At 42.3% G+C, this 26,972-nt stretch overlaps 1 protein-coding gene across 3 annotated transcripts in view; it reads left to right on the forward strand.

The window, feature by feature from the left end:
- Positions 1 to 26,972, forward strand: part of dym (dymeclin) — a 327,900-nt gene that overhangs the window by 220,911 nt on the left and 80,017 nt on the right. For all 3 annotated transcript variants that reach the window (XM_033033648.1, XM_033033656.1, XM_033033666.1), the window contains one exon: positions 8,473 to 8,578. In XM_033033648.1, coding sequence (XP_032889539.1) covers positions 8,473 to 8,578 — 106 coding nt within the window. The remainder of the gene's footprint in view (positions 1 to 8,472; positions 8,579 to 26,972) is intronic.

Here is a 26,972-nt window from a genome sequence, read left to right on the forward strand (position 1 = left end):
GGAGCACTCTAATTTAGAATCCTCTGCCCAGGGGATAAGTCTGCGTTTGTTTGTTTGTTTGTTCATTTGTTCCAGTGAAGATGCTGTGCCCACGGCAGCCAGACAACAGTCGCTTGTCTTTTTCTTTTTGTTTTCACTTTTAATTTCACGTTTTTGTGTATCTTGTGTACTGTGACTGTCAGCAGACCAATTTCCCTCCGGGGATGAATAAAGTTTTATCGTTATCGTGACAATAAACTAACTGAACTGATCAGAAGCCTGGCAAGTGACAGATGTTGACTGACCCGCTGAGTTCTCCAGCACTTTAGACAATAGGTGCACTGGGGCCCTGTACAACTGCAGAAAGACCTCTTTGCTCCTATACTCAACTCCTCTTGTTATGAAGGCCAACATGCCATTCGCTTTTTTCACTGCCTGCTGTACCTGAATGCTTACTTTCATTGACTGATGAATAAGGATCCCCAGATCCCATTATACTTCCCCTATTCCCAACTTGACACCATTTAGATAGTAATCTGCCTTCCTGTTTTTGCTACCAAAGTGGATAACCTCACATTTAGCCACATTAAACTGCATCTGCCATGCATTCACCCACTCAACCAACCTGTCCAAGTTATATTTCATGGATAGCTACAGCTATTGAATAACTTACCCATGGGAACATCAGTTTGTTATGTTTGAAAGGGTGTCATGGTTATCCCTGATTCTATTAACCTACATATATTTGCACAGATATTTTGTGAGCAAGTATTACTAATAATGGTGAGAATTGGAAACACTTAATAATTTTTCACTTTATTTTTCTGATGTAAATCATGTATTGGAGTCTGCTACATTCATGGTTGTGATTGCACATGCAATTTTATCTTAGATTTAAAATTTACTTTAGATTTTGGAGACACACTGCGGAAACAGCACCTTCAGCCCACCTAGTCCACGCCAACTGGCGATCACCCCATACACTAACACTATCCTACACACTGGGGACAATTTATCATTTTACCGAAACCAATTAACCTACAAACCTGTACATCTTTGGTGTGCGAGGAAACAGGAGCACCCGGAGAAAACCCATGTGGTCACCGGGAGAGTGTGCAAACTCTGTACAGACAGCACCCGTAGCCAGATCGAACCTAGCTATGGTGCTGTAAAGCAATAGCTCTACCGCTGTGCTTTTTTATCAAATTTGATTTCATTTCTTATGCTCCATCACATTGCACACTATCTTTTTTCCCGGGTTGGGGAACCAAAAACAGGAGGGCATAGATTTACAGTGACAGAGGAAAGATTTAATAGGAACCTGAAGAGCAATTTTTTCACACAGAACGATGCGTAAATGGAACAAGTTGCCAAAAAAAGTAGTTGAGGCAGTTGCGATGACAATATTTAAGGAACATTAGACAAGTGCATGGGTTGGAAATGTTTCGAGGGACGTGAGTCAAACGTGGTCAAGCAGGACCAGCATGGATGTCCATCTTAATAAACGAGTTCCGTATTCCGAAAAATGCAAGGAATCATGGGATTTGTCAAAGGCTTCTCTGCGTCGGCTGTGGGCCAGGGGGCGTCGCTTCCGTCAGATTCCCGACATCTCTGGCCGGGGATGGGCACTTGGGAGGGGACTGGGGTGGTCCAGTGGCGGTTTGGCAGTGATTGCGGCGCCGGAGACCTGGGTTCGGTTCTGGACTGACGGGACGCCAGCCTGGAGCCGTGGAGTTAGCGCTGCTTCTCCGTGCTGGCTGTTAGCCTGGGCGGTCGTTCCCGTAAGTCCAGGCAGGGTGTAGGTTAACCTGGCGGGACAAGCAGAGTTGAGCTGGATTTAGCGCTGCTTCTCTGCGCTGGCTGTGGGCCTGGGGGCACCGGTCCCGTCTGACTCCCAACATCTCTGGCTGCCCCCGGACGGGGGGGGGGGGTACTCGGGAAGGGACGGGGATGGTCCAGTGGCGGTTCGGCAGCGATTGCAGCGCCGGAGACCCGGGATGGATCCAGCTGCAGACGAGTCGCAGGTCTGTGTCCATGCCGCGGCATGGCTGCCATAAGTGTTTTTCACTTGTGACCTATGACCTGGGCATGCACAGTCGGAATACCAAACTTGTTATTGACATGGATAAACTAGACCAAAGATCATGTTTCCGTGCTGAATTACTCTATGACATTGCAACTATTCTAATTCTGTATAAACTAACTGGTAGGTGCAGAGTGTGAATCCGTTGACAATTTTGTTATTTCCCTTTACACAACTTTGCTCCTTCAATTCCTGCCTGGCTTCCCTTTGCTTTAGGTGAGTGATTTTATTGTCAAGAGTATATCCCAATTGCTTGGTATTATTTTGTTCTTCTTCTTTTTGCGAATGAAACATAAACCAAAGGAATAGTTAGATCTCAAGCCGGGTGTTGAGCAGCCAGGTAGTTGTCTCTGCGTCAATGTCTGCCAGGCCCTGAACTCCATTTGGTGGGTGGTAGAGCGGGCACCCAGAGATAACATGGTTGCCTGTCTGTTGTTCTGCTCCGCATTCACAGGCTGGGCTCTGGCGGAGTCCCCATCTCCGCATGCTGGCATTGAAACGCCCAACTCCAGTACGAAGTCTGTTGAGCTTCACCCATGCTCCTCTGGGGAGGTCAGACCCTGGCCAGCTTTTATCTGGTGAAGAGATGTAGCTGTGTAATGGAGATGAGGTTGCCTTCCACTCCTGTGAGCACTTGGTGGCTATTCAGTGTGCTTTTGTCTCAGTTGGCTGGATGGATGCTAGGAGTTGTTTTCCATGTGGAGCAAAGGAGTGACGGGACTTCAGTCGGGGTGGCTTCTGCTCTCTGCTGATAGCCTGTTGGAGGAGGTGAGCTGGGTCTATGGCACGACGAGATAGTGCCAGAGTTGCTGCTTGCCTTCGGTTTCCTGCAGGCGGAATGCCTGCAAGTATAGGGAGCTGCTCGACTGGAGTAGGTTGAAGGCACCCGGTGATGGTTCACAAGGTGCTGTTCAGGCTCGTGTCTACCAGGCTAGTATGTCTACTTCTACTCCATACGGGTGCGCAGTATTCAGCTGGGGCATACACAAGAGCTAAGGCAGAGGTGCGAAGAGTTGCTGGACTGGCTCCCAAACTTGTTCCTGCCAGGCATCGGATGAGGCCGCTGCATGCCATGACCTTGTCGTGGAGACCAGCCAGGTGTTGATGAAATGTAAGCGACCTGTCCAGCTTTACGCCGAGGTAAGTGGGTGTTTGTTGGAAGTCCAAGCGCCTGTTGTTAACGAAAACAGCTAGTCTCGCTTAGCTTCCTTGTTGTTTAGATGGAATGCTGTTGACACTGTTTTGCCTTTGCTCAGCTTTAGACGCCACTGTCATAGGTATACTTCCAAAGTCCCCATGTCTTGACTCGAGGAGCTTTCGATTGTCTTCCACTCTGTGTGTCTCATCAGGATGGCTAGATCGTCGGCATACCCATATATTCCAGCGATGGTCTCTGGGAGGTCATGGATGTACACGTTGAAAAGCAGCGGAGCCAGGATGGATCCCTGTGGGACGCCATTCTTCAGTCTACATTGCCTACTTTGCTGACATCACTGGTCTTACGCACAAAGCTGCAGTTTGATATCAGCTCCATGATGTAGCGTACCATGCGCCTGTCTGGCAGCACCTGACAGTTAGTCCCCGGTCCCACACGGTGTCATAGGCAGCTGTCAGGTCTATAAGAACAGCTCCTGCCTTCTCATTTGCCTCAAAGCTGTCCTTGATGTATTGGGTGAGGAGGGTTACCTGGTCCGCAGTAGATCGACCTTGGCGGAAACCAGCCTGCTCGTGGGGTAGTTGAGGGTCTTTGATGGGGTTGATACGCCCGTGGATCAGCCTCTCAAGGAGTTTGTATGGGATGCAGAGGAGCGAGATGGGCCGGTAGCTTTTAGGATCATCCTTTGGCTTGTTCGGCTTCGGGAGAGCAATCACTGTTGCGCGACGCCAATTCTTTGGTATTTTGCACTTCAACATGGAGGTCGACAGCTACTGTCGGATCCAGTTGGTAGCAACGTCTCCTGAATGCAGTAGAAACTCCTGGTGTATGGTGTCAGATCCGGGAGCCTTTCCTGCTTTCAACATCTTGAGTGCTGTGGCCATTTCCTCGGAGGTGAAAGCCGTTGTTAGGTCCGTATCCACTCTGCCAGTTTTCCATGACTCGGCCACCTCTTTGCTCACTTCGCGTGAGAAATCATGGTCAGAGTTTGCGAATCGACCATTCGTGACTACTTAGGACGCGATTGCATTGGCAGTCACTGGGCATTTGCCGGGTTTGGATGTAGCTCTGCCAGTCAGGCGGTTGACTGTGTGCCATGCTTTACGGCTCGAGTGGGTGAAGTCCATCGATTCAAGATAATGGAATTATCTATGATATCCTACTTAAACTAAACCAAGACAAAAAATCTGTCTGTTATGATATTGCCATTTATGACACCTGATTCACTCTCTAATACATTAATTACATTACAGAATGACAACCTTTCAATAATTCTTTCTTGGGTGTAAGAATCTTTATAATTTTAGAGAATCTATATCTTTGGGTACCTAGAATTAGTTTCTTCAGTTTGAAAAAAGCCTACTGGTACTCAGTACCTACAATGTGAGAATACTGTCATTTGTTTGGCTCCAAGGGTCTACATCTCTGCTGTATGGACCAGACTGGTACTGTGGTCTTGCAAAGTTATCCCTGTGCCATGGGAATGGATTGAGGGCAGAGCTTTAGGAAGAAACTGGAGTGGTCATCTGTCGGCAACCTTAAATAACACAAATCTTTTTCTTTGTGTTGTTTTAAATATATATATATATATTTTATTGGAAAGCAGTGTCTTTCATCATCAAAATCATTCCATTGGCAGAATTTTTTATCATATGTTCCCTTCTGAAGTGGTTTACAACAGGAAGAAAAGTAAGGTATCGGAAGAAATGTTAAGTGACTTCAAATAGGAAATTGTAGCTCACTTCATCCACAAAATTGCTTTTATGATGTCTGGAGCTGACATTTTCAGTATCGCTTACGGTTCCTGTGCCAAATATGCCTGTTCTTGCAAACTTAAATCAACAGAACCACACTTTTTGTAAAGGTTTTTTGGAAAGTTGTTGTGTTCACAAAGGTCACAAAGAAGACAGTTTTTAAATCTGAAATCATTGTGAGACCAAACTTTGCGTATTTTGCTTGTGTTAATATTAGAGAACATGAATTCACAATGTGATTTTGGTATCCTCATATTGTCAGATGTCTCATTGTTTTGCAGCCAACTAAATAAATGACAGTTGGGCAAATGTAAATTAGAAGTTCAGTATATGAACTAATGCTGCTAAACAGACGTGTTAATGAATGCATTGATTTGGTGTACTCTGCAAGGTTACAGACCGAGATCTACAAAACAAGGACACAAAATACTGGAGTAACTCAGCAAGTCAGGCAGCAACCCTGGAGAACCTGAATAGGTGACACTTCAAATCGGAACCCTTTTTTCAGATTGATTGTGGAGGGGTGGGGTGGGGAGGGGTCTTGAAGAGGGGAGGGGCAGGACAAGACCTAGCAAGTGATAGGGCGAGGAAGCGGGGGTGTTGTCTGTTAGACAGATGGAAGAACAAAGGCCAGAAATAAAAAGACAATAGGTGTGAGATAAGGATTGAAGATTGTGAAGCTAGAGGGAGGAATGTCTTGTTTTGTAAACCAGCATGTGCAGTTCCTTGTTTCTACAATACAAGGAAGTAGACATTCACTTTCTTGGCTGGAATAGTGTCTGTGAATTGAATAAACTTCTCCTCTAATTTAGTTCAGAGACACAGCGCGGTAACAGGCCCTTCGGCCCACTGAGACCGTGCCAACCAGCGATCCCCGTACACTAACACTATCCTACATGCAAGGGACAATTTATAGCTTTTTTTTATCAAAGCCAATTGACCTACCAACCTGTACGTCTTTGGAATGTGGGAAGAAACCGAAGCACCCGGAAAAAAACCCCATGCGGCCATGGGAAGAACATACAAACTCCGTACAGACTGCACCCGTAGTCAGGATCGAACCCAGGCCTCTGGTGCTGTAAGGCAGCAACTCTAACATTGTGCCGCAGTGCCGCTCTAGAACATGGAACAGTACAGCAGAGAAACAGGCCCTTTGGCCCACAATGTCTGCACCGAACATGATGCCAGTTTAAACTAATCTCCCCTGCCGGCACATGATCCTTATTCCTGCATATCCATGTGCCTATCTGAAAGTTTCTTAAATGCCACTGTTGTATCTATTTCTACCTCTATCTCATGCAGCGCGTTTCAGGTACCCACAACTATTTGTGTAAAAACGTGCCCTGCACTTCTGCTTTAAATGTTGCCTCTTTCACCTTAAAGCTATGCCCTCTAGTTATTGACAATTCCACCCTAGGGAATGAAGCCCCGACTGTCAACTCTGTCAATGCCTCTCATAATTCATATATCAGGTCTCCCGTAAGCATCTGACGCTTCAGTAAAAACAATCCAACCTTAGTCCAACCTCTCCATATAACTAATAACCGAGGCCGCATTCTGCTAAACCTCTTCTGCACCCTCTCCAAGGCCTTCAATTCCTTCCTGTAATGGGGCGACCAAAACTACATATAATTCTCTAAATGCGGTGTAATCAAAGTCCAATAAAGATGCAAAATGACTTCCTGACTCTTATGCTCAATGCCCCAACCAGTGAAGGTAAGCATATCATATGTCTTGTACCTCTTATGGTTCTTCTAACCTTCTGTTTTTTCCATATTTTTGAGGGTATGGAATAGATATGTCCATTTTTTTTCACGTTGTGAATCATTTTGAAGGATGCACCCAAACTCCTTAAAGGCACATACTCCTGAGGTTTGGCTCTTTTCCAATTACATATTTTTTCAGAGTCTTGACAATGAGCATTGGAAAGTTGTTTTATCATAGGAGATGCACTGCAAGTCACTCTGCACTTCTACATAATCCATATACATATTACGTCTTAAATGGAAATGCTGAAAAAGTCTCTTTTCTTGCTTGCAGCATAGTAGTCAAGGGCCTGTCCCACCAGCATGCGTTTGCATGCGTCTAGCGCGACCAAACGTGGTGGCTTGAGGAGTACGGCCTCGCAGGGCCGGTCCCACCTCCAACCGCGGAGGCGTATGGAGTTGTGTGGTGCTGGTCCCGACATCATACTCACCAATCAGCTGGGCAGGAGGCGGGCCGACTGAATCTGGACGTCGTGCGGTGACGTCATCGCGCAACGCCACGCGCTAGGCGTATGCCATCAAGACGCTGTGTACGGCGTCAAGACGCTGCGTACGGCGTCGAGACGCTGCGTACGCCCGTCGAGGCGGTGCGTACGGCCTCAATTTGGCTGCGGGCCGACAGGCCATTGTCGCGCGGGATTTTCGGACAGTGCAAGATTTTTGGAGCCCCGCGCATGTCGGGACCAGCCCCGCACAACTTCATACGCCTCCGCCGATCGAAATGGGACCGGCCCCGCGAGGCCGTACGCCTCAAGCGACCACGTTTGGTCGTGCTAGACGCATGCTATCGCATGCTGGTGGGACAGGCCCTTAACCGCTACAATGCCATGACTGAAGTTAGCAGTTGGGTTACAGATGGCCAAAGTGAACTAGGAATGCAGCAACTGATCCTGCTTCTTTCTTGATCTACATGGGTTTTGCTGGGAAAATGTTTATTCAGTAAGCAATCAAAAGGTCACGAGTCACCTACTTTATACCACACAATAGTGTTTGGGAATGAAAGCTGACTGAATAGGCGGTTTTGATGCTTATGATGTCTTCAAATCTACAACAAAAATAATTCCTGGGTGGCATGTAAATAACTTGAAACGAAAAGAGAATTCTGTTTTTTGGGTCTACATGTGGTAAAAATGAGAATAATTTTAGGTCAAAATTTCGGATCAGGAGGAAATAATTACATATCACTATCAGTATACTTTTTATAGATTCAATATAGGCTCTGTAATTCCCAAGAAAAGGGATAATGCAGCTTTAGAAGATGCTAATTTCAGTATTCTTTAGAAACTTCGCGTGAGGTTTGCTTTACTTTATTTTCTGTGAGTATATGTACAGATTTTACTCTTTAAATGCCTTTCCAATTTTATTTTGAAAGGCTACCTTAATTTTTAACTTTTAAACTTAGAAAATAACCATGAAGGAAAGAAGCTTGCATATAACCATATAACAATTACAGCACGGAAACAGGCCATCTCGACCCTTCTAGTCCGTGCCGAACACATAATCTCCCCTAGTCCCATATACCTGCGCTCAGACCATAACCCTCCATTCCTTTCCCATCCATATAACTATCCAATTTGAATAATATAAAATATTCTCATTACTAAAGTGGTTTAAATATCTGCTTATTAAATAGTGATATTGTTAATAATAGTTTGAAATGAAAATATGATACATTGCACTATAATTTATGGAGTGGGTATTTTAAATTATTACTCTTGTTTCTCTTTTTTTCAGCCTGTTTGCTTTACTTTCGAAGAAGCACAACAAAGTTCTGGAACAGGCCACACAATTATTAAGTGGTTCTGTCAATGCAGAAGAGAATTCCCCAATACCCGATCACGTAAGTCTTGATAACAGAACTTCACAAATCAAAGTTGTCATATATGGAATGGTGTTGAACTTGTTTACACAAAAGAGCAGCAAGCTAGACAACAGTAACTCCACATGTATCATTGAATTTATAGAAAACTCATCTAATATTGCAGGTACAAAACAAAAACATGTAGCTTGTGCACACTGCAGGCACAGTGCACAATTAATGGAGGGCATGAATGTATGAGGAAATAGATAGTGTACCAATCAAGCAGACGCCATTGTCCTGGGTGACGTCAAGCTCCTTAAGTGGTGTTGAAGCTCTATTTTTTTGAAAATACCAGGAGATGAGACACCTGACAGATGATCCCCACGTTCTGAAACGTTCTTGAAGCCAGTGTATCTATCTAGCTGATGCAGTTGAATTTCTGGTTAGTGGTCATCTTCCAGATGCTGTAAAATAATTGGCATTGGTAATACCATTGGATTCAAGAATAAAAACCCGGTTAAACCCTCTCACTTTTGTGGAGTGAATGTTACTTCCAATTTATCAGTCTCTACTTAAATGGTGGCTGGATATTGCAATTATGGACAGTTTTGTTTTTGGATGAGCTGTGAATAGAATTGAATTGTGCATTCACTGGTGAACATTTCTATTTCTGACCTCGTGATGGAGAATCATTGAAGTAACTGAAGATTGTTGGCTCGAGGACACTGCCTTGATAATAGTGTTATTCTTTTTATGTCCTGTGCAGTGTCCAGGCAGTGACAATAAACATTGCTGAGCTACTCCCTGTAGGTTCTTTGCTTATCTCTACAAGCTGGCAATGACCAAGAACCAAGAATGGAGTCTCGTTTCTTAATTTTCTAATCTCGATGACTACCCAAGAAACATGATGATCAGCTGTACAGCTGCAACATTGTGTCCCAACTCTCATACTCACTGCCCTCGCTAAGAAATCAAACTTACCAAATACCTTCGCTAACCTAGCCTCCTGACGCACCATCTTCAATGAGCTATGGACTTGCACTTCAAGGTCCTTTGTATGCTGACACTTCTGAGTTCCTTGCCCTTTATATATCCTGCTAGAATTAGATTTCTCAAACTGACTTACGTCATCCCTCTTTCTTCCATCTCCAAGCCCATCTTCATCTAACCTTATCAGAGTTTTTCTGTATAGTGTACTTATCTAGCTTCCCTTTGAACATGTTCATGCTGAAAACCTCAGCTGTTCTTTGTAGTAACCCATTTTACAATATATGATAAAAAGGCTGGAGTAACTCAGCAGGTCAAAAGAACATGGATTTGTATTCAGTCTCGACATGAAACGTCATGATCCTGTTCTCCAGAGATGCTGCCTGACAGGCTGAGTTACTTCAGCATCTTGTTTCCTTTGCTTCTCTGCTTTTACAATATATCATCCTTTAAATGAAAAAGTTGCTCTTGAATTCTCTGTTAGCTATCTGATATATCTGTATATACAGGAGTACAATAGGATAAGGTTTAATATATTAAACCAGCAGTCAGGGAGTAAGTCAGAGTCAGAGTGTAAACTTCTGGTTCAGACACACAAGTATAAATGCTAGCATGGTGGGTGGGAATTTTAAATTTAAGGCCCTGAAATGTTTTAAACTGGGATAGTTGCAATATATTATGCCAGTGGTTTTACGGCACTGTAAAAACCCATCAGCACGATTATCAGCAGGTAGTACCTTACCTCAAAGATCCAGCGACTAAGGTTTAATCCTGAGCTCCATCCCTGTGCCTGTGGAGTATATTCTGCCTGTGACTGCATTGATTTCCTCCCATATCCCAAAGATGTGCTGGTTAGTAGATTAATTGATTTAAGATCATTTACCCCAGTATAGAAATCAGGGGTGGCTTGATAGGTATGTGAGAAAGAATAAGTTACAAGCAGATGAGTGGAGGAGTGACGTTGGTCTGGGAACTGACAAGGATTTATTGCCTTCCATATCATAAGAAAGTACTTATTGATATTGTGGTCTGAACTATGTATCACTCCAGACACATCTTTATGGTTGAGTCTAACTGCCTCCTCAACCAAAACATTGAACGGACAACAAATGCTTGCATTTCCAAATATATCCACATCCTGAGAAAGAATAAAAGAAACAGTCATGCAGCGTAGAAACATGCCCTTTGGTCCAATTTGCCCATGCCGCCAACATGCCCCCATCTACACCAGTCACACCTGCCCGTGTTTGGCCCATATCCTCCTAAACCTTTCCTAACCATGTACCTGTCCAAATTGTGATAGTACCTGCCTCAACTACCCCCTCTAGCACCTCATTCCAGATATCCACTACTATTTGTGTAAAAAAAAAAGTTGCCCCCCAGGTTTCAATTAAATCTCCCCCCCCCCCCCCACCTTAAACCTGTGTCCTCTACTTCTTGGTGCGTCTACTGTGGGTAAACGACTGTGTTCATTTACCCTGTCTATTCCTCTCATAATCCTATACAAATCTATGAGATTACCCCTCATCCTCTTGTGCTCCAAGGAATAGAGTCCTAGCCTGTTCAACCTCTGCCTATAGTTGAGAACTGGCAACATCCTCGTAAATCTTCTCTGCACAATTTCCACCTTAACAACATCCTTCCTATAACAGAGTGAGCAAAACTGAACACAATACTCCAAATGTGGCCTGACCAACGTCTTGTACGACTGTAACATAACCACCCAACTTCAATCCTGTGACTGATGAAGGCCAATGTGTAGCAATGTTACAAAATTTTGAGATTTTAATAAATCAAGTCTGCAATTTATCCCATCAGATAAAGCATAAAAAGAAGTTTAATTTGACACCTAATTCACTTTCTTATCTTCAGTATTAAAAAAGTCATGGCCATTTACATACTCGGAAATTAGCATCTTGTTCCCTATTGATTTTCCATTGACTTAACACAAAAGTTGTGATCAAGGACAGTGAAATGGCCATAACTTTATTAAAAATTAAGAGAACTGAAAGAAATGTTCAGTTATTATAGATAGAAGCATTCTGAAACAAATATTAAATCTTACTTGGATGACCTGAAATTAAAGCATATAATTAGTTAGTTACCCAATTGTAGCTAATTCCAAAATTCAATTACTAGATCTAAACATCTATCCATTTCTTAAGAAAAGATTAACATTTTTAAATAGCTAAGTGTCCAAAGAACATTCACACAAGAATTCACAATAAAACATGATTTTTAAATCTCATTGACATTAATTTATAGGCCAAATGGAAGGGATTTAGTGTTCAATTGCTGTAAATTAATGGCCATTTAAATCAGCTTGCGAGTGGGATTTTTTTTCGAACGCGCTGGTTTGGAACTCTGCCATTGAGGTGGATTGAAGCCCATATGCGGCATGAAAGATACTGCGGGATTGAATGGGCCCCCAAGTCATGTATTCGCAACTTAAAATTTTGAATAAAGGGATCTCGGATAAAGGGATCTTGATTAAAGGACTCGGATTGTACTCGCTAGAATTTAGGAGATTGAGGGGGGATCTTATAGAAACTTACAAAATTCTTAAGGGATTGGACAGACTAGATGCAGGAAGATTGTTCCCGATGTTGGGGAAGTCCAGGACATGGGTCACAGCTTAAGGATAGAGGGGAAATCCTTTAGAACCGAGATGAGAAAAACATTTTTCACGCAGAGAGTGGTGAATCTCTGGAACTCTGCCACAGAAGGTAGTTGAGGCCAGTTCATTGGCTATATTTAAGAGGGAGTTAGATGTGGCCCTTGTGGCTAGAGGGATCAGGGGGTATGGAGAGAAGGCAGGTACGGGATACTGAGTTGGATGATCAGCCATGATCATATTGAATGGCGGTGCAGGCTCGAAGGGCCGAATAGCCTACTCCTGCACCTATTTGCTATGTTTCTATGATCTTAAGAAGCCCTTTTTATTGTAAAAATAAACAACCTACCTTGCCTTGTCCCCTACATGAGATCCGTCCCGTTGTCGGCGTTCGCGGCTTTAGAGGATGATTTTTAATCTACTATAGTAATTAAATAATCCAATTTAGTTTAAAAATACCTGCAGCGAACAAATTTCGCAGCGATTTTTCGTCAGAAACTAAGTAGGCTGAACAACATCGATTTCAACAGCCTAGAAAAAATCGGGTTTTAAACCCGCCCCCCTCTCAAAGGCGCCAAAGTCGCGCACACGGGCAGCGGCAGAACTGCAACGCCACTGAAGGTAAGTTTTGCAACATACCTACAATGTGCTGAAAGCCCTCTTGACCACCCTATCTACCTGTGACACCAACTTTAAGGAACTATATATCTGCACTCCTAGACCCCTCTGCTCTACAACACTCCACAGAGCCCTGCCATTCATGAGGTACAGTGCCCTCCATAATGTTTGGGACAAAGACCCGTCATTTATTTATTTGCCTCTGCACCCCACAATGTGAGATTTGTAATAGAAAAAAAAAAGCACATGTGGTTAATGTGTACATTGTCAGATTTTAATATAGGCCATTTTTATACATTTTGGTTTCATCATGTAGAAATGACGGCAGTGTTAATACATAGTACCCCACCCATTTCAGGGCACCATAATGTTTGGGACACAGCAATGTCATGTAAATGAAAATAATCGTGTTTAATGTTTTGTTGCGTATCCTTTGCAGGCAATGACTGCTTGAAGTCAGTGATTCATGGGTATCACCAGTTGCTGGGTGTCTTCTCTGGTGATGCTCTGCCAGACCTGTATTGCAGTCATCTTTAGCTTATGCTTGTTTTGGGGGCTAGTCTCCTTCACTTTTCTCTTCAGCATATAAAAGGCATGCTCAATTGGGTGATTAGAAAATAGAAAATAGGTGCAGGAGGAGGCCATTCGGCCCTTCGAGTTGACTTGGCCTCTCATGAATTTACCATTTTTTAGCTTTGGAAAACTCCTTTGTTGCTTTAGCAGTATGTTTGGGATCATTGTCTTGCTGTGGAATGAACCGCCAGCCAAAGAGTTTTGAAGCATTTGTTTGAACTTGAGCAAATAGGATGTGTCTATACACTTCAGAATCCATTATGCTACTACCATCAGCAGTTGTATCATCAATGAAGATAAGTGAGCCAGTACATTTAACAGCCATACATGCCCAGGCCATAACACCCACACCACCGTGGTTCACAGATGAGGTGGTATGCTTTGGGGCTTGGGCAGTTCCTTCTCTCTTCCATACTTTGCTCTTGCCATCACTCTAATATGTTAATCTTCGTCTCATCTGTCCACAAGAGCTTTTTTCAGAACTTTGGTTGTTCTTTTAAGTACTTCGTGGCAAACTGTAAACTGGCCAGCCTATTTTTCCAACTAACCAGTGGTTTGCATCTTGCAGTATAGCCTCTGTATTTCAGTTCATGAAGTCTTCAGAGGACAGTGGTCATTGACAAATCCACACCTGACTCCTGAAGAGTGTTTCTGATCTGGTTTTGGGGGGGGGGACTATGTATAAGCACAGCTGTATTTTGTTCATGGTGAAAACAAAATGTATAAAAATGGCCTATATTAAAATCTGACAATGTGCACTTCCCAAACTGCAACACCTCACACGTCTCTGTATTAAACTACATGAGCTATTCCTCAGCCTACATGCCCAACCGATCAACATCCTGCTGCAATTTTTGATAACCATCTCACTATCTACAAAACCACCCACTGTAGTGTCAAATGTTACTGTCTTGGATTTATAACCTCTCGATTTGGTCTTTCCCACAAATGGAAACTTTTTCTTTGTACCTAGTCTCTCAAACCTTTTTATTATCCTAACAACATCTGTCATGCTCGACATGAAATAAATCTTTGCATCCTTTCAGTGTAAATCTGCTTGTAATTTAACTAAGATTAATGGTTTCACTCAGAAGTAGGAGATGGAACGTCAAACAGCTGCAGTGCAAATCACTGTTCTAAAGGTACAAGTGTCCAGGCACAAACAGACAGCCGTAGTTGTAGAATTTTTTACCTCTGCTGCCATGATAAAGATGTAACAAGGATGAGAAAAAAAACACAACATGCTAGAGTAGCTCATTGGGTCAGATAGCATCTCTAGAAGACATCGATAGGCGACGCATTGAGTCAGGACACTTCTCTGCGGTTGTCTGCAGAGGGCGCTCAGCATCGCCAAGGACTGCTCTCACCCCAACCATGGACTGTTTACCCTCCTACCATCCGGGAGGCGCTACAGGTCACTCCATTGCCGAACCAGCAGGTCCAGGAACAGCTTCTTCCCGGCGGCTGTCACTCTACTCAACAACGTACCTCGGTGACTGCCAATCACCCCCCCCCCCCCCGGACACTTATTATTATTTATTCAAATCATTTGCTATGTCGCTCTTCCAGGGAGATGCTAAATGCATTTCGTTGTCTCTGTACTGTACACTGACAATGACAATTAAAATTGAATCTGAATCTGAATCTGAATCTTCTGCGAACTGATTATACTTGGGGGAGAATGGTGGAAATGATGTGGGGGACGAGACAAAGGCTGACAAGTGATACAAGTGGATACAAGTGAGGGGGAGTTTTGATTGGCAGATGGGTGAACAAAGGTGAGATATTAAAAGGAGACAAAAGGGTGACCGATAAAAGAAGAGGAGTGAAATGTAATGCCAGAGGGAGGGATGTAGGTGGAAGGGGACGGACAGGTGGAGGGGATAATGGGGACAGGATAGTGAAAGAAATGGATGCGCATCAGGGAACTCTCTCCCCAATTGGTCCCTTGAACTAGTATTGTCATTCAATAAGATCACAACTGATTCAACTTGTCCCGGTGTGCACCCGTTTATCCCACCATCTCTCCACCTGCCGTCACCCTCCACCCCCCACCCATTCAGTCATTCAGAATGGAGGAGATCTGGAAGCCATGGGCAAATTGAATTGTTACTTTCTTTATTTTTATTTTTTATTTTTTTGAGAAATTCTTGTCCCGCCAGCCTTTTATCAAAATTTAGCAATTCAAAATGGGGGTGCGTCTTCGTTGCTGGGAAATACGGTATACTTTATGAGCTTGATTCAATTTATACATTACCAATATAGAATGCAAATGGTCTTTCTGTCTTATCAAATGGTACATTAAATTTCCATGTACCATTGTTAGTGTTTGCTTTTAAATTTTGACTGGACTGTGCAAATCTATAAATATAAATAAAATAGTTGGTGGTTTTATCATGTTTGAATTAGATTTCGATTCTCCCCTCATTCTGCATTATTCGAGTTGGGATAGAATCCCATAATACTAAGCATTTTCCAGTAAGTGAACCTTGGTCTATTCAGCCTTGGAAGGGAATCCTGGATAAAATTAACCTCATGTAATTTACTTTCTGAAATTATTGATCAAAGATTAGGAATAAGAGTTTTGGCAGATGTACTCATTTTTGGCAGATGTATTTATAAAACAGACTACAATTGTTCTACATTTTTTATGTTTTGTGTGTTGCAATTTTTAAAAGCTGGTTATCAAGCTAAATGGTTGAAACTTTATCACGATCAAAGAAACTTTCAGAAAGCAATATTTTTCATGCTCTGCCCATCACATCCATCCAGATTACTATCTAAATGGCGTCAAGTTGGGAAAACAGATTACTATCTAAACGGCGTCAAGTTGGGAAAAGGGGAAGTACAACGGGATCTGGGGATCCTTGTACATCAGTCTATGAAAGTAAGCATGCAGGTACAGCAGGCAGTGAAGAAAGCGAATGGCATGTTGGCCTTTATAACAAGAGGAATCAAATATAGGAGCAAAGAGGTCCTTCAGCAGTTGTACAGAGCCCTAGTGAGACCACACCTGGAGTATTGTGTGCAGTTTTGGTCCCCTAATTTGGGGAAGGACATTCTTGCTATTGAGGGAGTGGAGCGTAGGTTTACAAGGTTAATTCCCGGTATGGCGGGACTGTCATATGCTGAGAGAATGGAGCAGCTGGGCTTGTACACTCTGGAGTTTAGAAGGATGAGAGGGATCTCATTGAAACATATAAGATTGTTAAGGGCTTGGACACGCTAGAGGCAGGAAACATGTTCCCGATGTTCGGGGAGTCCAGAACCAGGGGCCAGAGTTTAAGAATAAGGAGTAAGCCATTTAGAACGGAGACGAGGAAACACTTTTTCTCACAGAGGGTGGTGAGTCTGTGGAATTCTCTGCCTCAGAGGGCGGTGGATCATATTGAATGGTGGTGCTGGCTCGAAGGGCCAAATGGCCTACTCCTGCACCTATTATCTATTGTCTATTGTCAATTGTCTATTATTTTTAAGCAAACACTGAAAATTTCTATATTAGATTCTGGCATGGGCTGATAAGTGGTGAGTGACATTTGTACCAAATGGGAGCCAAAATGTCTGTCTCCAACAGAATCCTTATTCACTTATTTAGAAGTGTTATCGTCGCGGAGTTGCCCTTACTCACCTTCCTGGGGACACTATTAGCTAAAATTACCATGAAGGATCTCGACCTGAAACGTCACCCATTCTTTCTCTCCAGAGTGCTGCCTGTCCCGCTGAGTTACTCCAGCATTTTGTGTCTACCTTTCCGTGAAACCACTTACTGGTTTCCTTCCAGATTATTTGAAATTTTGCTGGTCCTTCATTGTTGGGGCAAAATCCTGGAGTTTCCAATTCAACAGGCTTTGCTAAAACATAGATTTAGAATGTTCAAGAAGGAACTGCATTAACCAACCTGATCTGCCGGTGGCTCAGCACTTCAACTCCCCCTCCCATTCCGAATCTGACCTTTCTGTCCTGGGCCTCCTCCATGACCAGAGTGAGCACCACCGGAAACTGGAGGAGCAGCACCTCATATTCCGCTTGGGCAGTCTGCACCCCAGCGGCTTGAACATTGACTTCTCCAATTTCCGGTAGCCCTTGCTGTCTCCTCCCCTTCCCAGCTCTCCCTCAGCCCTCTGGCTCCTCCTCTTTCTTTCTTCTTCCCGCCCCCCCCCTCCCCCACTCTCCATCAGTCTGAAGAAGGGTTTCGGCCCAAAACTTTGCCTATTTCCTTCACTCCATAGATGCTGCCGCACCCGCTGAGTTTCTCCAGCACTTTTGTCTACCATAGATTTAGGATCACAGTGTACTACATCTAACTGCTGTTTGTGTCCAACCAGCCGAAGACAGTGTTTTCAGAAGCTGTAGATGACATATCAGATTACTGTCTAATCTGCAATAGTCTTTTAAAGAAACAATGTCCTGTTTCCAACTTTTAGCATTTTTACATAATTCTTGACCATCCTCTTATTTCTTGTGAATTTCTCGAGGGAATCTTTGTCACATAAAATTGTTCAGGTATAAAACTGATTCACTTTGGCATATTGAAAGAAATTTGTAATACTATAATTTTAATTGAGTCGGTGAAATACGTGATGGGGATGAGGCAGAAACTCATTTGTATTTATGCTATTTTTGCAATATTGTTGCTTTGATTTCTCACTGCTCCAAACTCTTGTCATTATTTGATTACATTGTTTTAATATAAAGGTTTGATTTAGCCTTGATCCTGAAGGCATTTTCTTATTAACCATATAACCATATAACAATTACAGCACGGAAACAGGCCATCTCGACCCTTCTAGTCCGTGCCGAACACATAATCTCCCCTAGTCCCATATACCTGCGCTCAGACCATAACCCTCCATTCCTTTCCCATCCATATAACTATCCAATTTATTTTTAAATGATAAAAACGAACCTGCCTCCACCACCTTCACTGGAAGCTCATTCCACACAGCTACCACTCTCTGAGTAAAGAAGTTCCCCCTCATGTTACCCCTAAACTTCAGTCCCTTAATTCTCAAGTCATGTCCCCTTGTTTGAATCTTCCCTACTCTCAGTGGGAAAAGCTTTTCCACGTCAACTCTGTCTATCCCTCTCATCATTTAAAAAACCTCTATCAAGTCCACCCTTAACCTTCTGCGCTCCAAAGAATAAAGCCCTAACTTGTTCAACCTTTCTCTGTAACTTAGTTGCTGAAACCCAGGCAGCATTCTAGTAAATCTCCTCTGTACTCTCTCTATTTTGTTGACATCCTTCCTATAATTAGGCGACCAAAATTGTACACCATACTCCAGAATTGGCCTCACCAATGCCTTGTACAATTTTAACATTACATCCCAACTTCTATACTCAATGCTCTGATTTATAAAGGCCAGCACACCAAAAGCTTTCTTTACCACCCTATCTACATGAGATTCCACTTTCAGGGAACTGTGCACAGTTATTCCCAGATCCCTCTGTTCACCTACATTCTTCAATTCCCTACCATTTACCATGTACGTCCTATTTTGATTTGTCCTGCCAAGATGTAGCACCTCACACTTATCAGCATTAAACTCCATCTGCCATCTTTCAGCCCACTCTTCCAACTGGCATAAATCTCTCTGTAGACTTTGAAAATCTACTTCATTACCCGCAACCCCACCTATCTTAGTATCATCTGCATACTTACTAATCCAATTTACCACGCCATCGTCCAGATCATTGATGTACATGACAAACAACAGTGGACCCAACACAGATCCCTGTGGCACCCCACTCGTCACTGGCCTCCAACCTGACAAACAACCATCCACCATTACTCTCTGGCATCTCCCATTCAGCCACTGTTGAATCCATCTTGCTACTACACCATTAATACCCAACCATTGAACCTTCTTAACCAACCTTCCATGAGGAACCTTGTCAAAGGCCTTACTGAAGTCCATATACACAACATCCACTGCTTTATGGAGGGTATGGAGAGAAGGCAGGTACGGGATACTGAGTTGGATGATCAGCCATGATCATATTGAATGGCGGTGCAGGCTCGAAGGGCCGAATGGCCTACTCCTGCACCTAATTTCTATGTTTCTATGTTTCTATGTTTACCCTCATCAATTTCCCGAGTAACATCTTCAAAAAATTCAAGAAGATTAGTTAAACATGACCTTCCAGGCACAAATCCATGTTGACTGTTCCTAATCAGACCCTGTTTATCCAGATGCTTATATATATTATCTCTAAGTATTCTTTCCATTAATTTGCCCACCACTGACGTCAAACTAACAGGTCTATAATTGCTAGGTTTACTCTTAGACCCCTTTTTAAACAATGGAACAACATGCGCAGTACGCCAATCCTCCGGCACTATTCCCGTTTCTAATGACATTTGAAATATTTCTGCCATAGCCCCTGCTATTTCTACACTAACTTCCCTCAATGTCCTAGGGAATATCCTGTCCGGACCTGGAGACTTATCCACTTTTATATTTCTCAAAAGTGTCAGTACTTCCTCTTCTTTGATCCTCATAGTTTCCATAGCTACTCTACTTGTTTCCCTTACCTCACATAATTCAATATCCTTCTCCTTGGTGAATACCGAAGAAAAGAAACTTCAATATCTCCCCCATCTCTTTTGGCTCTGCAGATAGTTGGCCACTCGGACTCTCTAATGGACCAATTTTATCCCTCGTTATCCTTTTGCTATTAATATAGCGGTAGAAACCCTTCGGATTTACTTTTACCTTACTTGCCAAAGCAACCTCATATCTTCTTTTAGCTTTTCTAATTTCTTTCTTAAGATTCTTTTTACATTCTTTATACTCCTCAAGCACCTAATTTACTCCATGCTGCCTATAACTATTGTAGATCTCCCTCTTTTTCCGAACCAAGTGTCCAATTTCCCTTGAAAACCATGGCTCTTTACAATTTTTACGATTTCCTTTCAACCGAACAGGGACATAAAGATTCTGTACTCTTAAAATTTCACCTTTAAATGTACTCCATTTCTCTTCCACATCTTTCCCATAAAACAAACTGTCCCAATTTACTCCTTTTAAATCCTTTCGCATCTCCTCAAAGTTAGCCTTTCTCCAATCAAAAATCTCAACCCTAGGTCCAGTTTTGTCCCTCTCCATAATTATATTGAAACTAATGGTATTGTGATCACTGGACCCGAACTGTTCCCCAACGCATACCTCTGCCACCTGACCCATCTCATTTCCTAACAGGAGGTCCAGTACTGCCCCTTCTCTAGTAGGTACTTCTATATATTGTTGCAAAAAACTATCCTGCACACATTTTACAAACTCCAACCCATCCAGCCCATTTACAGAATGTGTTTCCCAGTCTATGTGTGGAAAATTGAAATCTCCCACAATCACTACCTTGTGCTTACTACTAATATCTGCAATCTCCTTACATATTTGCTCTTCCAATTCTCGCTCCCCATTTGGCGGTCTATAATACACCCCTATAAGTGTTGCTACCCCTTTCCCATTTCTCAGTTCCACCCAAATAGCCTCCCTAGACGAGCCCTCTAATCTATCCTGCCAAAGCACTGCTGTAATATCTTCCCTGATAAGCAATGCAACACCTCCACCTCTTGCCCCTCCAATTCTATCACACCTGAAGCAATGAAATCCTGGAATATTTAGTTTCCAATCACAGCCCTCCTGCAACCATGTTTCACTGATCGCCACAACATCATACTTCCAGGTGTCAATCCAGGCTCTAAGTTCATCCACTTTTCTTACAATGCTCCTAGCATTAAAATATACACATTTAAGAAACCCACCCTCTCTTATTCTCTGATTATTTTCTTTTTCTTCTCTCTCCCCTACATTTTGGGTCAGAGTGCTACCATTCTCTGCCCCCTGCTTCACACAATGACTGCTAGCTTTCCCAATTTGAGTCCCTCCCCCCAACCATACTAGTTTAAAGTCTCCCCAGTAGCCTTTGCAAATCTCCCCGCCAGGATATTGGTCTCCCTTGAGTTCAAGTGCAACCCGTCCTTTCTGTACAGGTCGCACCTTCCCCAAAAGAGGTCCCAATGATCCAGAAACTTGAATCCATACCCACTGCACCAGTCTCTCATCCACGCATTTATCCTCCACCTCGCTCCATTCCTACTCTCACTGTCGCGTGGCACAGGCAGTAATCCTGAGATTGTTACCTTTCCAGTCCTTCTCCTTAACTCCTTATTGCGCAGTCTTTGAAAGTATTCAAGTGATCTTCACCAAACACTTAACAAGCTTGTCAAATTTCATTTGGTTAACATTGCTAAATTGTTCTTATTCTCAGTCACCACCTGAGGTGATCATTGTAACATGAATCACAATTTAATGGCAATACGATGAAGTTGTTTGTTTTTTCCCTTCCTGGTCATTACTGTATGTACAGCATCGCACAGTGCTACATTGAACTCTGGACATTTAACCATAGAACTTTCTGTGCACTAAAAGAGTTTTAAGATTGGTAGCAAAAAAAACATGCATATAATTTTCAGTCAGCCACATGGGCACTGTTTCATGCATAACATTTTCTGTGATCATCAAATTGATCGGTAACAGTTCAGTGTCGGTAACGATATTGAATTTGAGTGTTCTCCTTGCTTTCCAACTTTCTCCTCTCCCTTTTCCTCTTTCAATGCTCCTCCCCTCCATCTGATCCTCATCTGCTTTTCTTCCTCTTCCAGTTTTTTGTTCTTCCTATTTGTTCCTACACTTGCTTATTCCCACCTTCTCTCTTAACCCCTTGTTTCTCCTCCAGTTCCATAGCATTCCTCTTTGCCTGCTTTATTCCACCATCATCTTCCTCTTTCCTCCCTCCCCTTTCCTTTTCCTACTATCTCCCTCCTCTTTTTCCAATTTCCTGGCCTATCTCTGTTCTTTCGCCTTTCCTCTTTCTGCTACTCTTCTCAACCCTCTCCCTTCTACTTCCTTCCCTTCCTGAATCTTTTTGTTCTCCTTTTGTACCTTTCTTCTTCCTCCTTTTTTGTTGTACTCCCCCTTACCCACATCCACCTTTTCAGCCCTTTTGCTCACCTTGGCGAGGAAGAATTGCAAGGAGCTATGCCTCAGCAAAAGTGCACTCATTCAGCAGAGGAACATGTCAAGAGCACAAGAAACAGCAGATGCTGGTACCTTGAGCAAGGCACAAAGTGCGGGGGGAACTCAGTGGGTCCGGCACCGCCTGTTGAGGGAATGAACAAACAATTTTTCAGATTGGAACCTTTCTTCTGACTGATAGGAGTATGTGGTGAGAAAATTGGAAGCGAGAGATAGGGATGGGACAAAGACTGGCAAGTGTCAGATGGATACAGGGGGATTGGTGGTTGATTGCAGATGAGTGAAGTGACAAAGGCTGGAGATGATAAAGAGGCAAAAGGATGTCATGGAAAGAAAAGGAGGAGTGAAATGAAAAGCCAGAGGGAAGGTTGCGGGTGGAAGGAGATAGGGCGGAGGGGATAAAGGGGGAGATAAATTGGAAATGTGGGGGGTGGGAGATGCAGGAACGAAGGAGAGATAAGGAACAGTGTGACGGGGGGTGGGGGGGGGTAGTGTGGCCTCACTCTGGCAGTGGAGGAGGCCTAGGACAGATAGATCAGTATGGGGGTACACAAAAATGCTGGAGAAACTCAGCGGGTGCAGCAGCATCTATGGAGCGAAGGAAATAGGCAACGTTTTGGGCCAAAACCCTTCTCCAGTATGGGAATGGGAATCAGAGTTAAAATGGTTAGAAACCGGAAACTCCAGCATGCCTTGGCGGACAGGACACAGGTCGTCTAGTCTTGCTGGGTCTCATCGATGAAAAGGAGGCCACATCGGGTACACCAAATGAAGTAGATGAGATTGAAAGAGGTTCATTTTCCTCCACAGATGTTGCCTGAGGATTTTATTCAAGTAACAAAAAAAGGTTTGCTTCAGCTTCTTTTAAAAAATATATATTTAAAATCAAATTTCATAATGTAATCTTTTTAAATTACGTCCTATTGTTTTGAAACCTTTTAAACAGACCTCTTGATGGATTTTAGTTACCTCTAATCACTTTGTTTTGTTTTAATAGTTCCACCAAATCCAAGTTAGCTTTTGATGTTTGATAAAATTCCATTGTCAGAGAAAACAGGTACAAATATATTTGTCAGGCTTATCACTTTCAGTGGTTCAATTGTTTTGAAATCCATTCACTCAACTCAATTCACTCATGGTCAGACTCGGTACTATGTTTGTCTTTTCTGAAAAAACATTTGAAACTGAATTACCATTTACTGCCATTTATGCAGCTCCAAAAGGGTGTGCTGACTGTCTTTCTGAATTGTGCTAAGGTTCAAACAGCTATGAGCCCAAGATCCATTTTAACTAATGTACTGATTAAATTATTAAAATCTTCCTTAAAAATATTAAAATCTTAATTGCTGGATCTGAATCCTTGAACACACTAGGTAACAGCAATCCGCAAGTGAAAAAGAGACAAAGGGTGTCAGATCAGATAAGGAAAAAAATGACAATATATTAGCGAAATAATAAAATAAAATTAAATTAAATCTACAACTTTAAAAACTGGCTGTTAAATGTGCTCTATACACGCCTCTCCAATTCATTATCTCTTCCACTGCAGTCCTAAAGTAAAAATTGTGGTCAAATACATTTTAAAATGATAATAAATCTCTAAATCATGATTCCAATTAGAGTATGGGGTATATGCAAATTCCATTTTTACAAGCACGTGCAATAATAATTTGCAGAGAAATAACCAAAATAAAATTTAGTATGGAGAGACTACTTAAGAAAGACATGGGTAACACTAATTTATTTTTATTTTTGGGTAATTCAGAGAGAGGTTGTATGAATTAATTGAGCTGAATTGGATGTTTACTATGGAATGAAACAGTTTAACAGTCAGGTAAAGCCACTCTTCAATTAATGCATATTTGGTCCACCTTCAAAGAAATGGAGTGATTAATGAAACAGGAAATATAGACAAGATGATATTTCCCCCCCAAATAAACCATGAATAACATTTGCAGTTTTACTTTATAGGACATTACTGTGTCAAATTTCAATGTACCTGGCATATTACAATATTTACATTGTGTCAGCCTCTGCAATTCGGTCCAATTTTGCAGACCATTCACTCATTGGTTTGTTATCAAGGATGTTTTTGTGCCCAAACGTTTCTATTAAGGATAAGTGGTGTGGCACATACCAACTGAATTGCACATTTATGTGGAGAGACTAGATTTGTTTTCTTGTAACAGAGGAGGCTGAGGAGGGACTTTGTAGATAGAGGCATACAAAATTATGAGATGCATAGAAAGAGTTGGTTGTAAGAAACATCTCTCCATTGCAGAGATGTCTAGGACCGGAAGTTTAAGGTGAGGAGTAAGGTGTTTTGACAGGATTTGAGGAAGATCCTTTTTTAAACAAGAAGCTTGTGGATGAGCATTTGAATTACCAAGTTGTACAACATTATGAGGCAAAATGTAGTTGGTCAAAACCTTTTTCCCATGGTGGGGATATCAAAAACAAAAGGGCATGGATTTAATGTGAGAAGAAGGGAATGTGAAAAGAAAGTTTGTTTTTAACCAAATGCGGTTGATATCTGGAATGTGCTAAAAGACACTTGAATGGACCTAATGTAGACATATGGGATAATATAGATGGACAAATCAGTCAGTGTGAATGTTGTAGACTGAATGACCCGTTTCTCTGCTGTACAAGTCTATGATTCGAAAGCATAATAGACCACAGACTAAATGCTGATAATTGAAATTAGTACAATTAGGTAGGTACTTGGTGGTCCGCATAGTTGACTGAAAGACCATTTTCTGAGCATTATGACTGTGACTGTATAAATTGCAGCCAAACCCACTGCTTGCCATATGGGTCAGTAGGACTTCACCATGTAGCCCTTGTACACAATGTAGCACATGATGTATGGAGTTGGGACACTTGTTCATAAAGGCCAAGAATGTGGATCTGAAGAAGGTTCCTGAACCAAAATGTTGCCTATCCATGTTCTCCAGAGATGCTGTCCAACCAGCTGAGTTACTCCAGCACTGTATTTTTTGCTCAAGATTCCAGCATCTGCAGTTCCTTGTGCCTGCTGATCAAACAGCTGTGTTTTGTAAGTGGTAATAGAATCCCCTATATTTTGAGGAGGAAAAAGCCAATAATTCATGCAACTATGTTCCATTCTTTGTGGTAGGAGAAATTACTATAATGAGTTGCATCTCCTCTGATAGTAGAGGCTGTCCTTTGAGCTAGACAGTGGTATAAGGGCAGAAGTTTGAGTTCAGGGAAAAACACATGTGAGTACTGTATAAAATGAAGACTAATCTTTGAAAATGTTGCAGTTTATAGATGAAGTTGTAAATAAATACTCTGCCGACTGTTTCTTGAAGTTTTTTAATGTTACATAATACATATTTAGTAAAGGTAATGCAATTTATCATATGGTTCGTTTGATTATTCACAAATTTGACAGTTTCAGTAATTAACTGTTGGGAAAAGAAAACTTCAAAGCCTTAAATGCAAAAAGAACTTTTGAAGGAAATTAAAGGGTGCCAATGCCTTTCTCTGCCTATTTACTCCCACTCAACCCAAAATGTCTGGTACGAGTTAGCAGTGAATTTGCAGCACATTTTCTAATGCATGCTTTCTGTATGTATAATGTACAATTGAAATATAAATTGGCTATTGCAAACTAAACTATCGAAAGGCGTTAAGTTATGCTATTTTTTGCTAAATTTGTGATCTTAAATTATATTCATTATTCCTTTCTAACCTAAACTTATACTTGTGGCTCAGCAAAATGTCTCCAGAGTGGAGAAATACATATACTTAAGTACTTAAAATTATAGGAATTTAGAAGTAAAGGCCTTACAAATTAACCTGGGAATTCTAAAATAAAAGATTTTACATTGATCTAGTCATTCCTTCTCCCAAATGCTACCAAGATTTAGTTGGGGTATTTTGCTGAACAACTTGCAGCATTTTAATCTCTGTCTGATAATATCCAAGAGTAGGAAATTCAACAGTAAAGGATCTGGAAAAATATAAGCAGGTCATCAGTGAAATGTACCAGCCTCACTTACCAGTCTGACATTGTCTCTTGGCGGTTTTTAAGTTCTAAAATCCGTGAGCATTGCAGACACATTCGGGCCGTAATTGTTGGTATCATGAAGTCTAGTGTGATGAAATTAGCTGTGAACACCAACTGAAACCACAGGTGCACTCACACCAACCAAGGTGACTATCCATTATGTTGGCACCTCTGCTTCATTGACACTGACCCCTGAAACCGCAAGTCATGGCGACTTGATATTATTAGTGCCACTTGCTTTAGTCAGTTCTGAAAACTAACCACAGTATTTCCACAGACAACTTTTAAAACATATAGGTTATCCTCAGTTGATGCTATCCTGGCCTGGATGTCTACCCTTGATCTACAACATCAGGTTGTGCACGCCATAGGCAAGAAGAAGTTTACAAATGCCCAAATTGTACACGTGACAGCCTGAGGGAGACTGGTGGGATGGATTTGTCATCTGCTGCAGAGTTGCAAGCGACTGTTCTTAATGCTGGCTGGAAGAATACATTCTAGTTAACACGTCTATGTCCACTTTGTAAATCCTACACCGTCTGGCCCAACAGCAGCATCCTATTT

This window comes from Amblyraja radiata, chromosome 1, assembly GCF_010909765.2.
Source record: "Amblyraja radiata isolate CabotCenter1 chromosome 1, sAmbRad1.1.pri, whole genome shotgun sequence".
Lineage (NCBI taxonomy): Eukaryota > Metazoa > Chordata > Chondrichthyes > Rajiformes > Rajidae > Amblyraja > Amblyraja radiata.